Source organism: Lithobates pipiens, unplaced genomic scaffold (assembly GCF_037356315.1).
Source record: "Lithobates pipiens isolate NorthernLeopardFrog02 unplaced genomic scaffold, aLitPip1_a1.2 Scaffold_3, whole genome shotgun sequence".
NCBI classification, from domain to species: Eukaryota; Metazoa; Chordata; class Amphibia; order Anura; family Ranidae; genus Lithobates; species Lithobates pipiens.
The window spans coordinates 270,145,151-270,158,519 of record NW_027507790.1 but is presented as its reverse complement, the minus strand read 5'-3'; the positions used below and the strand labels follow the sequence as shown (position 1 = coordinate 270,158,519).

The 13,369-nt window shown below is 54.3% G+C and overlaps 1 protein-coding gene across 9 annotated transcripts in view; it reads right to left on the bottom strand.

The window, feature by feature from the left end:
* The window catches only part of UNC13B (unc-13 homolog B), a 626,059-nt gene that overhangs the window by 61,176 nt on the left and 551,514 nt on the right, over nucleotides 1-13,369 (bottom strand). For all 9 annotated transcript variants that reach the window (XM_077463165.1, XM_077463167.1, XM_077463166.1 and 6 more), the window contains one exon: nucleotides 4,643-4,795. In XM_077463165.1, the coding sequence (XP_077319291.1) occupies nucleotides 4,643-4,795 (153 nt within the window). The remainder of the gene's footprint in view (nucleotides 1-4,642; nucleotides 4,796-13,369) is intronic.

The following is a 13,369-nucleotide window of genomic DNA, read 5'->3' as shown; positions in this document are numbered from 1 at the left end:
GAGGGGACTGGGACTTCTTGTTGCTGGGAGGGGACTGGGACTTCTTGTTGCTGGGAGGGGACTGGGACTTCTTGTTGCTGGGAGGGGACTGAGACTTTTTGTTGCTGGGGGGACTGGGACTTCTTGTTGCTGGGGGGGGACTGGGACTGGGACTTCTTGTTGCTGGGGGGGGGGGACTGGGACTTCTTGTTGCTGGGGGGGGACTGGGACTGGGACTTCTTGTTGCTGGGAGGGGACTGGGACTTCTTGTTGCTGGGAGGGGACTGGGACTTCTTGTTGCTGGGAGGGGACTGGGACTTCTTGTTGCTGGGAGGGGACTGGGACTTCTTGTTGCTGGGAGGGGACTGGGACTTCTTGTTGCTGGGAGGGGACTGGGACTTCTTGTTGCTGGGGAGGGGACTGGGACTTCTTGTTGCTGGGGGGGGGACTGGGACTTCTTGTTGCTGGGGGGGACTGGGACTTCTTGTTGCTGGGGGGACGACTGGGACTTCTTGTTGCTGGGGGGACGACTGGGACTTCTTGTTGCTGGGGGGACGACTGGGACTTCTTGTTGCTGGGGGGGGCGACTGGGACTTCTTGTTGCTGGGGGGGGCGACTGGGACTTCTTGTTGCTGGGGGACGACTGGGACTTCTTGTTGCTGGGGGGGGGGGACTGGGACTTCTTGTTGCTGGGGGGGGGACTGGGACTTCTTGTTGCTGGGGGGGGACTGGGACTTCTTGTTGCTGGGGGGGGACTGGGACTTCTTGTTGCTGGGGGGGGACTGGGACTTCTTGTTGCTGGGGGGGGACTGGGACTTCTTGTTGCTGGGGGGGGGGACTGGGACTTCTTGTTGCTGGGGGGGGACTGGGACTTCTTGTTGCTGGGGGGGGGACTGCTTGTTGCTGGGGGGGACTGGGACTTCTTGTTGCTGGGGGGGACTGGGACTTCTTTTTGCTGGGGGGGGGACTGGGACTTCTTGTTGCTGGGGGGGGGGGGGCTGGGACTTCTTGTTGGTGGGGGGGGGGCTGGGACTTCTTGTCGGTGGGGGGGGGGGGGCTGGGACTTCTTGTCGCTGGGGGGGGGGGGACTGGGACTTCTTGACGCTGGGAGGGGACTGGGACTTCTTGTCGCTGGGAGGGGACTGGGACTTCTTGTTGCTGGGAGGGGACTGGGACTTCTTGTTGCTGGGAGGGGACTGGGACTTCTTGTTGCTGGGAGGGGACTGGGACTTCTTGTTGCTGGGAGGGGACTGGGACTTCTTGTTGCTGGGAGGGGACTGGGACTTCTTGTTGCTGGGGGGGACTGAGACTTCTTGTTGCTGGGGGGGGGGGACTGGGACTTCTTGTTTCTGGGGGGGACTGGGACTTCTTGTTGCTGGGAGGGGACTGGGACTTCTTGTTGCTGGGAGGGGACTGGGACTTCTTGTTGCTGGGGGGGGGGACTGGGACTTCTTGTTGCTGGGGGGACTGGGACTTCTTGTTGCTGGGGGGGGACTGGGACTGGGACTTCTTGTTGCTGGGGGGGGGGGACTGGGACTTCTTGTTGCTGGGGGGGGACTGGGACTTCTTGTTGCTGGGAGGGGACTGGGACTTCTTGTTGCTGGGAGGGGACTGGGACTTCTTGTTGCTGGGAGGGGACTGGGACTTCTTGTTGCTGGGAGGGGACTGAGACTTTTTGTTGCTGGGGGGACTGGGACTTCTTGTTGCTGGGGGGGGACTGGGACTGGGACTTCTTGTTGCTGGGGGGGGGGGGACTGGGACTTCTTGTTGCTGGGGGGGGACTGGGACTGGGACTTCTTGTTGCTGGGAGGGGACTGGGACTTCTTGTTGCTGGGAGGGGACTGGGACTTCTTGTTGCTGGGAGGGGACTGGGACTTCTTGTTGCTGGGAGGGGACTGGGACTTCTTGTTGCTGGGGGGACTGGGACTTCTTGTTGCTGGGGGGGGACTGGGACTGGGACTTCTTTTTGCTGGGGGGGGGGACTGGGACTTCTTGTTGCTGGGGGGGACTGGGACTTCTTGTTGCTGGGGGGGGGGGACTGGGACTTCTTGTTGCTGGGGGGGGGGGGACTGGGACTTCTTGTTGCTGGGGGGGGACTGGGACTTCTTGTTGCTGGGGGGGGGACTGGGACTTATTGTTGAGGGTGGGGGGGGGCTTCTTGTTGCTGGGGGGACGACTCGGACTTCTTGTTGCTGGGGGGGACGACTCGGACTTCTTGTTGCTGGGGACGACGACTCGGACTTCTTGTTGCTGGGGGGGACTGGGACTTCTTGTTGCTGGGGGGGGGGACTGGGACTTCTTGTTGCTGGGGGGGGGACTGGGACTTCTTGTTGCTGGGGGGGGGACTGGGACTTCTTGTTGCTGGGGGGGGACTGGGACTTCTTGTTGCTGGGGGGGGGGGACTGGGACTTCTTGTTGCTGGGGGGGGGGACTGGGACTTCTTGTTGCTGGGGAGGGGACTGGGACTTCTTGTTGCTGGGGAGGGGACTGGGACTTCTTGTTGCTGGGGAGGGGACTGGGACTTCTTGTTGCTGGGGGGGGACTGGGACTTCTTGTTGCTGGGGGGGACTGGGACTTCTTGTTGCTGGGGGGGGGACTGGGACTTCTTGTTGCTGGGGGGGGGACTGGGACTTCTTGTTGCTGGGGGGGACTGGGACTTCTTGATGCTGGGGAGGGGCTGGGACTTCTTGTTGCTGGGGGGGGGGGCTGGGACTTCTTGTTGCTGGGGGGGGGGGCTGGGACTTCTTGTTGCTGGGGGGGGGGACTGGGACTTCTTGTCGCTGGGGGGGGACTGGGACTTCTTGTTGCTGGGAGGGGACTGGGACTTCTTGTTGCTGGGAGGGGACTGGGACTTCTTGTTGCTGGGAGGGGACTGGGACTTCTTGTTGCTGGGAGGGGACTGGGACTTCTTGTTGCTGGGAGGGGACTGGGACTTCTTGTTGCTGGGAGGGGACTGGGACTTCTTGTTGCTGGGGGGGACTGAGACTTCTTGTTGCTGGGGGGGGGACTGGGACTTCTTGTTGCTGGGGGGGACTGGGACTTCTTGTTGCTGGGGGGGGGGGTGACTGGGACTTCTTGTTGCTGGGGGGGACTGGGACTTCTTGTTGCTGGGGGGATGACTGGGACTTCTTGTTGCTGGGGGGGACTGAGACTTCTTGTTGCTGGGGGGGACTGAGACTTCTTGTTGCTGGGGGGGGGGGGGGGTGACTGGGACTTCTTGTTGCTGGGGGGGGGGATGACTGGGACTTCTTGTTGCTGGGGGGGACTGGGACTTCTTGTTGCTGGGGGGACTGAGACTTCTTGTTGCTGGGGGGGACTGAGACTTCTTGTTGCTGGGGGGGGTGACTGGGACTTCTTGTTGCTGGGGGGGACTGGGCTTCTTGTTGCTGGGGGGGGGGGCTGGGACTTCTTGTTGCTGGGGGGGGACTGGGACTTCTTGTTGCTGGGGGGGGGACTGGGACTTCTTGTTGCTGGGGGGGGGGACTGGGACTTCTTGTTGCTGGGGGGGGGGACTGGGACTTCTTGTTGCTGGGGGGGACTGGGACTTCTTGTTGCTGGGGGGGACTGGGACTTCTTGTTGCTGGGGGGGGGGGACTGGGACTTCTTGTTGCTGGGGGGGGGGGACTGGGACTTCTTGTTGCTGGGGGGGGGGGGACTGGGACTTCTTGTTGCTGGGGGGGGACTGTGACTTCTTGTTGCTGGGAGGGGACTAGGACTTCTTGTTGCTGGGGGGGGACTGGGACTTCTTGTTGCTGGGGGGGGGACTGGGACTTCTTGTTGCTGGGGGGGGGGGGACTGGGACTTCTTGTTGCTGGGGGGGGGGACTGGGACTTCTTGTTGCTGGGGGGGACTGGGACTTCTTGTTGCTGGGGGGGACTGGGACTTCTTGTTGCTGGGGGGGGGGAACTGGGACTTCTTGTTGCTGGGGGGGGGGGACTGGGACTTCTTGTTGCTGGGGGGGGGGGACTGGGACTTCTTGTTGCTGGGGGGGGACTGTGACTTCTTGTTGCTGGGAGGGGACTAGGACTTCTTGTTGCTGGGGGGGTGACTGGGACTTATTGTTGCTGGGGGGGGGGGGACTGGGACTTCTTGTTGCTGGGGAGACTGGGACTTTTTGTTGCTGGGGGGGACTGGGCCTTCTTGTTGCTGGGGGGGACTAGGACTTCTTATTGCTGGGGGGGGACTGGGACTTCTTCTTGCTACGGGAACTTTTTTGATGGAGGATTTATTGTGGATCTATTGTTGCCGGAAGATCTTTTTTGATGAGGGATCTGATGGGGGATTTATTGTGGCGGGAGAATCTGTTGTTGCTGGAGTTTCTATTGTTAATGGGGGATCTTTTTTGATGAGGGATCCGATGGGGGGATCTATTGTTATTGGGGGGATTTTTTTTGCATGTGGATCTATTGTTGCTGGAGGGGTCTTGTTACTATTTTAAAGCTTTTCTTGTTATAATTAGGAAACGCCATACAAAACACTTAGCACCACAAAATGGTACTTTGTTCTGTGTTCTCTAAAGGGGACAGTACTGGGAGGCACTGGGAGGTGGGTTGGGGGTGGAACTTGTAGGTGGGAAGGAAGCGGAGACGAGGGGTGACTCGGAAGGGGGTACAGTACCTGCACCTCTTCTCTGAGAACAAAAAGCCCTGTTCACAGTACTCACTTGCCATCCAAGAAGTCCATCAGGGGGCGCAGTACATTGTCAGCATCCTGTGCCACCGTGTTCCTGGCGTTAGCTGGTACATTGCCGGTGCCCTTCACATGGCAGAGAATCTCCGACATCTGTTTAATACATTCATCTATTCGGAATTGGAAGCTGCAAACACAACACAAGGAATGTCATATAAGGAAAATGGTAAATCACATATACAGCAACGTTCATGTAAACATTCGATACATTACACACCATATACCCTACAGCCTGGGTCACTATAAACTTATACAGACAATATACATTTCATCCTGGGTCATGTGACACCTACAGTGGGTATAGAAAATAATCACCCCCACTTTAAAATAATCTCATTTTGTTGTTTTGCAGCCTGAAATGAAGACAGACACATTTTTTGTTTTATCCAGCTGTATTTACTCCAACCTGTAACATCCAAGTGAAAGATATATCACCAATATGTCAAAAAATCAAAAACAGAATCACTGAGTTGGGAAAAGGATCACCCCCTTGTGTCAGTATTTTATTGAAGCACATTTTGCTTTAATTCCAGCCTTTAGTCTGTTGGCATTTGTCTCTACTATCTTTGCACATCTAGACTTTGCAATATTTATCCACTCTTCTTTGCAGAATTGCTCATGTTCAGTGAAATTTGATGGTGACCGTTTGTGGACTACAGTCTTCATGTCATTCCCCGGGCCTTTTTTCTCAGAGAATAGGTGCAGGAACTCCCTCCTTCCAAGTCACCTGTTGTGTCCGCCTCCGAGCACCATTCCTTGATTCCACCCCCTACCCACCTCCGAGTACCATTCCTGGGTTCCACCCCCTACCCACCTCCGAGCACCATTCCTGGGTTCCATCCCCTACCCACCTCCGAGCACCATTCCTGGGTTCCATCCCCTACCCACCTCCGAGCACCACTCCTGGGTTCCACCCCCTACCCACCTCCGAGCACCATTCCCTGGTTCCACTCCCTACCCACCTCCGACCACCATTCCTGGGTTCCATCCCTTACCCACCTCCGAGCACCATTCCCTGGTTCCACTCCCTACCCACCTCCGAGCACCATTCCTGGGTTCCACCCCCTACCCACCTCCGAGCACCATTCCTTGATTCCACCCCCTACCCACCTCCGAGCACCACTCCTAGGTTCCACCCCTTACCCACCTCCGAGCACCATTCCTGGGTTCCACCCCCTACCCACCTCCGAGCACCATTCCTGGGTTCCATCCCCAACCCACCTTCGAGCACCACTCCTGGGTTCCACCCCCTACCCTCCTCCGAGCACCATTCCCTGGTTCCACTCCCTACCCACCTCCGCGCACAATTCCTTGGTTCCACCCCCTACCTACCTCCGAGCAGCATTCCTTGGTTCCACTCCATACCCACCTCCGAGCACCATTCCTGGGTTCCACCCTCTACCCGTCTCCGAGCACCATTCCCTGGTTCCACTCCCTACCCACCTCCAAGCACCATTCCTGGGTTCCACCCCTTACCCACCTCCGAGCACCATTCCTGGGTTCCACCCCTTACCCACCTCCGGGCAGCACTCCTTGGTTCCACCCCCTACCCACCTCCGAGCACCACTCCTGGGTTCCACCCCTTACCCACTTCCGAGCACCATTCCTGGGTTCCACCCCTTACCCACCTCCAAGCACCACTCCTGGGTTCCACTCCCTATCCACCTCCGAGCACAATTCCTTGGTTCCATCCCCTACCCACCTCCGAGCAGCATTCCTTGGTTCCACTCCATACCCACCTCCGAGCACCATTCCTGGGTTCCACCCTCTACTCGCCTCCGAGCAGCACTCCTTGGTTTCACTCCCTACCCACCATTGGATTTCCACCAGACATATGGTTTGGTGTTGAGGCCAAATCATTCAATGTTAGGCCGCGTACACACGGGCGGATTGTCTGCCCAACTAAGTTCGTCAGACAATCCGACAGACAGTCCGTCCAACTTTTAAATGAACGGACTTGACCACACACGACGAACAGACAGTCCGCTGAAAGCTTGTGCGATGACGTGTACAGCCCGTACGACGGGACTAGAAATACCTTTCTGAGCATGCGCCATACTTAGTCCGTCCAACTTGCCTACTCATGAGCGGACTGTCTGCTGAAACCAAGTTTGGAGTTGTGTCCGCCTCCGAGCACCATTCCTGGGTTCCACCCCCTACCCACCTCCGAGCACCATTCCTGGGTTCCATCCCCTACCCACCTCCGAGCACCATTCCTGGGTTCCATCCCCTACCCACCTCCGAGCACCACTCCTGGGTTCCACCCCCTACCCACCTCCGAGCACCATTCCCTGGTTCCACTCCCTACCCACCTCCGACCACCATTCCTGGGTTCCACCCCTTACCCACCTCCGAGCACCATTCCCTGGTTCCACTCCCTACCCACCTCCGAGCACCATTCCTGGGTTCCACCCCCTACCCACCTCCGAGCACCATTCCTTGATTCCACCCCCTACCCACCTCCGAGCACCACTCCTAGGTTCCACCCCTTACCCACCTCCGAGCACCATTCCTGGGTTCCACCCCCTACCCACCTCCGAGCACCATTCCTGGGTTCCATCCCCAACCCACCTTCGAGCACCACTCCTGGGTTCCACCCCCTACCCTCCTCCGAGCACCATTCCCTGGTTCCACTCCCTACCCACCTCCGCGCACAATTCCTTGGTTCCACCCCCTACCTACCTCCGAGCAGCATTCCTTGGTTCCACTCCATACCCACCTCCGAGCACCATTCCTGGGTTCCACCCTCTACCCGTCTCCGAGCACCATTCCCTGGTTCCACTCCCTACCCACCTCCAAGCACCATTCCTGGGTTCCACCCCTTACCCACCTCCGAGCACCATTCCTGGGTTCCACCCCTTACCCACCTCCGGGCAGCACTCCTTGGTTCCACCCCCTACCCACCTCCGAGCACCACTCCTGGGTTCCACCCCTTACCCACCTCCGAGCACCATTCCTGGGTTCCACCCCTTACCCACCTCCAAGCACCACTCCTGGGTTCCACTCCCTATCCACCTCCGAGCACAATTCCTTGGTTCCATCCCCTACCCACCTCCGAGCAGCATTCCTTGGTTCCACTCCATACCCACCTCCGAGCACCATTCCTGGGTTCCACCCTCTACTCGCCTCCGAGCAGCACTCCTTGGTTTCACTCCCTACCCACCATTGGATTTCCACCAGACATATGGTTTGGTGTTGAGGCCAAATCATTCAATGTTAGGCCGCGTACACACGGGCGGATTGTCTGCCCAACTAAGTTCGTCAGACAATCCGACAGACAGTCCGTCCAACTTTTAAATGAACGGACTTGACCACACACGACGAACAGACAGTCCGCTGAAAGCTTGTGCGATGACGTGTACAGCCCGTACGACGGGACTAGAAATACCTTTCTGAGCATGCGCCATACTTAGTCCGTCCAACTTGCCTACTCATGAGCGGACTGTCTGCTGAAACCAAGTTTGGACGGACAAAATTACGGAAATTCCGAAAGACTTAGTCCGCCAGACTGTCCGCTGAAAAAGTCCGCTGAAGCCCACACACGAGCGGATTGTCCACTGAAACACGTTTCAGCGGACTAAGTTGGGCAGACAATCCGCCTGTGTGTAGGTGGCCTTAGTCTCATCTGACCAGAACACTTTTTTCCATGTGGCCCCAGAATCTTGAAGGTGCATTTTGGCAAATCTCAGTGGTGATTGCATGTGGCCTTTCTTGAGGAGTGGCTTTTTTCTTGCACCCCTCCCGTACAAGTCACATTTGTGGAGGATTTGTGATATTGTTGTCACATGTACACAATGACCACTCGCTCTTTGTCAAATTCCTGTAACTGCTTCCCGTTTGCCTCTCTGAACATTTTTCTCCCGGCTCTTTCATCCAGTTTGGAGCGCCATCCTGACCCAGGGAGGGTCTGTGTTCTACCAAATACCTTCCACTTCTTAATACTAGACCTCACTGTGTTTCTAGGCATTGATAAAGCCTTTGTATCCATCTTCTGACTTGCGGCTGTCCACAACTTTATCCAGGAGTTCCCGGTGACAGTGCCTTGCCACCCATAGTTGATTGTTTGCTTCAGTTGCACAATCAGGAACTGAAATGCTCCAGGAAAGCTCTTTTCATGCAGAGCTGACCAAAATGACCATGCATGATCACAATTGAAAGTCAAATGGCTTTGTGTGCCATTGAGAAGGCGATTAGCTGCACCTGACTGAGTTTAGGAGGTGGGTGACCCTTTTTCCAACTCGGTGATTCTGCTTTATTTTTATTTTATTATGTTTTTCCTGACATGTTGCTGTGATACCTTTCAGTTGGATGTTAAAAGCTGCACTGAGTAAATACAACTGGGTAAAACAAAAACTGTGTCTGTCTCCATTTCAGGCTGCAAAGCAACAAAATGTGATTATTTGAAAAGGGGGCGATTCTTTTTCTATATCCACAGTATATAGCCAATCAATATACATTTCATCCTGGGTCATGTGACAGCATCACAGACAGTACACTCTGCGCTCTGTGTAATCTTTTCCTCTTTATTCTAAGATAATCATTTGGGTAGATCCGAGTTGCATAACTGGCATTGCATAACAGGGAAATGGAAGAGGCCTGCGGTCAGCCCAGTGATTGATTCCCCCTGACATGAGCTGGATGTGCTTGTGCGGCCTGTCACTACAGATCCTGGATGGGCGGCTGACGGTCACAGTGCACTGCGGTCTGCGTACCTGTGTACAATCTTGGAAGCTATAGAAAACACCCTCATTAAGCTGCAGGTGGTTCCCTTATTAATTGTTCATTAACCACTTAAGCCTCGGACCATTTAGCTGGACCAGAGCACTTTTTGCAATTCGGCACTGCGTCGCTTTAACTGACAATTGCGTGGCCGTGCGACGATTTACCCAAACAAAATTGACGTCCTCCCCCCCCCCCCCCCCACAAACAGAGCTTTCTTTTGGTGGTATTTGATCACCTCTGTGGTTTTTATTTTTTGCGCTATAAACAAAAAAATAGCAATGATTTTGAAAAAAAACACGCATTTTTTTTACATTTTGCTATGCTAAATATCCCCAAAAAAATGTATAAAAAACATTTTTTTCCCCTCAGTTTAGGCCAATACGTATTCTTCTACAAAAAAAAAAAAAATCGCATTAAGCGTTTATTGATTGGTTTGAGCAAAAGTTATAGCGTCTACAAAATAGGGGATAGTTTTATGGCATTTTTATTATTTTTTTTTTACTAGTAATGGCAGCGATCAGAGATTTTTATCATGACTGCGACATTATGGCGGACACATCGGACACTTTTGGCGTGATTTTGGGACCATTTACATTTATACAGCGATCAGTGCAATTAAAAATGCATTGATTACTGTGTAAATGTGACTGGCAGTAAAGGGGTTAACCACTAGGTGGCGCTGTAGGGGTTTGAATTGTGTCTTACGGAGTGATTCTAACTGTGGGGGGGAGGGGCTGTGTGTGACACAACACTGATCGCCGCTCCCCATTACAGGAAGCGGCGATTAGGGTCAGTAGGCAAAACGGGGAAATGCTTGCTTACATTAGCATCTCCCCGTTCCTCCTCTCCGTGACACGATCGCGGGGATCACACTCATGGAGCTTGCGGTGGCGCTTCTTAAAGGGCAATGTACAGGTACGTGATTCTGTCTGTATGTGCCCTTCTGCCGCAGTATATATGTGCAAAGTCATCGGGAAGCGGTTAATGCCACCAAAGTCACATCTGATTCAACACTGACAAGGCAAGTAGAGACTTTACTCAAGGGCTAAAGTGAACCTGTTTACAGGCAATGGGCATTAAAATATTAACATACTCATAACACTCAGCAGCTCTGCTCCTCCTGCTCCCACTTCCAGCAGTGACTCAGCCAGCTGAGCTAAACTCGCTCTCCTCCCCCTTCCCTGCAGTGACTCTGCAGCTCAGCTCACCCTGCTCTCCTCTACTAGCAATGACAGCAGCTCAGCTCACCCTGCTCCCCTCTACTAGCAATGAATCAGCAGCTCAGCTCACCCTGCTCCCCTCTACTAACAGTGACTCAGCAGTTCAGTTCCCCCTGCTCCCATCTAGTAGCAGTGACTCAGCAGCTCAGCTCCCCCTGCTCCCATCTACTAGCAGTGACTCAGCAGCTCAGCTCCCCTTGCTCCCCTCTACTAGCAGTGACTCAGCAGCCCAGCTCCCCCTGCTCCCCTCTACTAGCAGTGATTAAGCAGCTCAGCTCCCCCTGCTGCCCTCTGCTAGCAGTGACTCAGCAGCTCAGCTCACCCTTCTCTCCTCTACTAGCAGTGACTAAGCAGCTCAGCTCCCTCTGCTCCCCTCTACTAGCAGTGATTAAGCAGCTCAGCTCCCTCTGCTCCCCTCTACTAGCAGTGATTAAGCAGCTCAGCTCCCTCTGCTCCCCTCTACTAGCAGTGACTCAGCAGCCCAGCTCCCCCTGCTCCCCTCTACTAGCAGGGACTCAGCAGCCCAGCTCCCTCTGCTCCCCTCTACTAGCAGTGACTCAGCAGCCCAGCTCACCCTGCTCCCCTCTAGTAGCAATGACTCAGCAGCTCAGCTCACCCTTCTCCCCTCTACTAGCAGTGACTAAGCAGCTCAGCTCCCCCTGCTCCCCTCTACTAGCAGTGACTCAGCAGCCCAGCTCACCCTGCTCCCCTCTATTAGCAGTGACTCAGCAGCTCAGCCCCCCCTGCTCCCCTCTACTAGCAGTGATTAAGCAGCTCAGCTCACCCTGCTCCCCTCTATTAGCAGTGACTCAGCAGCCCAGCTCACCCTGCTCCCCTCTACTAGCAGTAATTAAGCAGCTCAGCTCCCCCTGCTCCCCTCTACTAGCAGTGATTAAGCAGCTCAGCTCGGCCTTCTCCCCTCTACTAGCAATGAGTGACTTGTATAGCGCTACCTATGTGTACTCAATTTTCTCAGGGTGCTTTTGCCGCCAGTGTCCATCTGTGGTATAGCACGGTCCTTTGCCCCATAGGGTCCCGACACACTTACAAACACATACACATATTTGGGCAATTTTTCGACAGGATCTAATTAACCTACCAGCATGTCTTTGGAGCAGTGACGCAGCAGCTCAGTTCCCCCTGCTCCCCTCTACTAGCAGTGACTAAGCAGCTCAGTACCCCTACAGTTCAGATCTGTAGTGACAGGCCGCACAAGCACATCCAGCTCATGTCAGGGGGAATCAATCACTGGGCTGACCGCAGGCCTCTTCCTTTTCCCTGTTATGCCATGCCAGTTATGCAACTCAGATCTACCCAAATGATTATCTTAGACTAAAGAAGAAAAGGTTTCACAGGGCGCAGAATGTACTGTCTGTGATGCTGTCACATGACCCAGGATGAAATGTATATTGGTTATTTTCAAATAATCACATTTTGTTGCTTTGCAGCCTGAACTGAAGACAGACACAGTTTTTGTTTTACCCAGTTTTTACTCAGTGCAGCTTTTAACATCCATGTAAAAGATATCACATCAATATGTCGAAGCTCAGCTCACCCTGCTCAACTCTACTAGCGGTGACTGAGCAGCTCAGCTTACCCTGCTCCCTTCTTCTAGTAGTGACTTGGCAGCTCAGTTCTCCCTGCTCCCCTCTACTTGCAGTGACTCAGCAGTTCAGTTCCCCCTGCACCCCAGTACTAGTAGTGACCCAGCATCTCAGTTCTCCATGCACCCCAGTACTAGTTAAACGAAAAAACATAAGCCGCGCTTAAACAAAGAAAAATGTGATCAGCTACTTGTACAGTAGTATTAAGATATACACTATATAGGGTACAGTGATATTAGGATATACACCATATAGGGTACAACAACCCTTTAAAAATATGTGCGTAATATAGAAGTACTAGTAGTGACTCAGCAGCTCAGTTTCCCCTGCTCCCCTCTACTTGCAGTGACTCAGCAGCTCAGTTTCCCCTGCTCCCCTCTACTAGCAATGATTCAGCAGCACAGCTCACCCTGACCCCTCTCCCAGTAGTAACTCAGTAGTTCAGCTCACTTTGCTCCCCCTCCCAGCAGTTATTCAAGAGCACAGTTCTATCTGCTCCCTCCTCCAAGCAGTGGCTAAGGCTAGGTTCACAATAGAACAAAGTGTGGGAAAACACACTTTATGTGCCCGTTTCACCCACCACATTCCAAATGCACTGCAGTTGTGTTCTGCAGCAAGTGTCAATGTTAAGTTAACAACCCAAATGCAGTGCGTTTGTCTGCATCGGTTGCATGGTACAACAATACCATGCGATCTGTTTGCAGTACATTTCCAAAAGTAGTGCATGCACCACTTTTGGTGCGATATAGTGCATTCTGAGCCCATTCAAAATAAACAGGCTCAAATCGCACCGCACTGAATCAGAGGAATGTGTAGCTCGTTCCTGTGCGATTCATAGTGTAAGCAGGGGCTAAGCAGCTCAGCTCTATCTGCTTCCCTTCCAAGCAATGATTAAGCAGCTCAGCCCCCCCCTCTCTGCCAACAGTGACCCTGGAGCTCAGCTGACCCCTCTCTCCCAGAAGTGACCCTGGAGCTCAGCTCTCCCCTTTTTCCCAGCAGTGACCCTGAAGCTCAGCTCCCCCTCTCTTCCAGCAGTAACTCTTTACCTCAGCTTCCCTCTCTCTATTAGCTGTGTCTCTAAAGCTTCGCTTCCCCTTCTCTCACAGCAGTGACCCTGAAGCGCCGCTTCCCCTTCTCTCCCAGCAGTGACTCTGA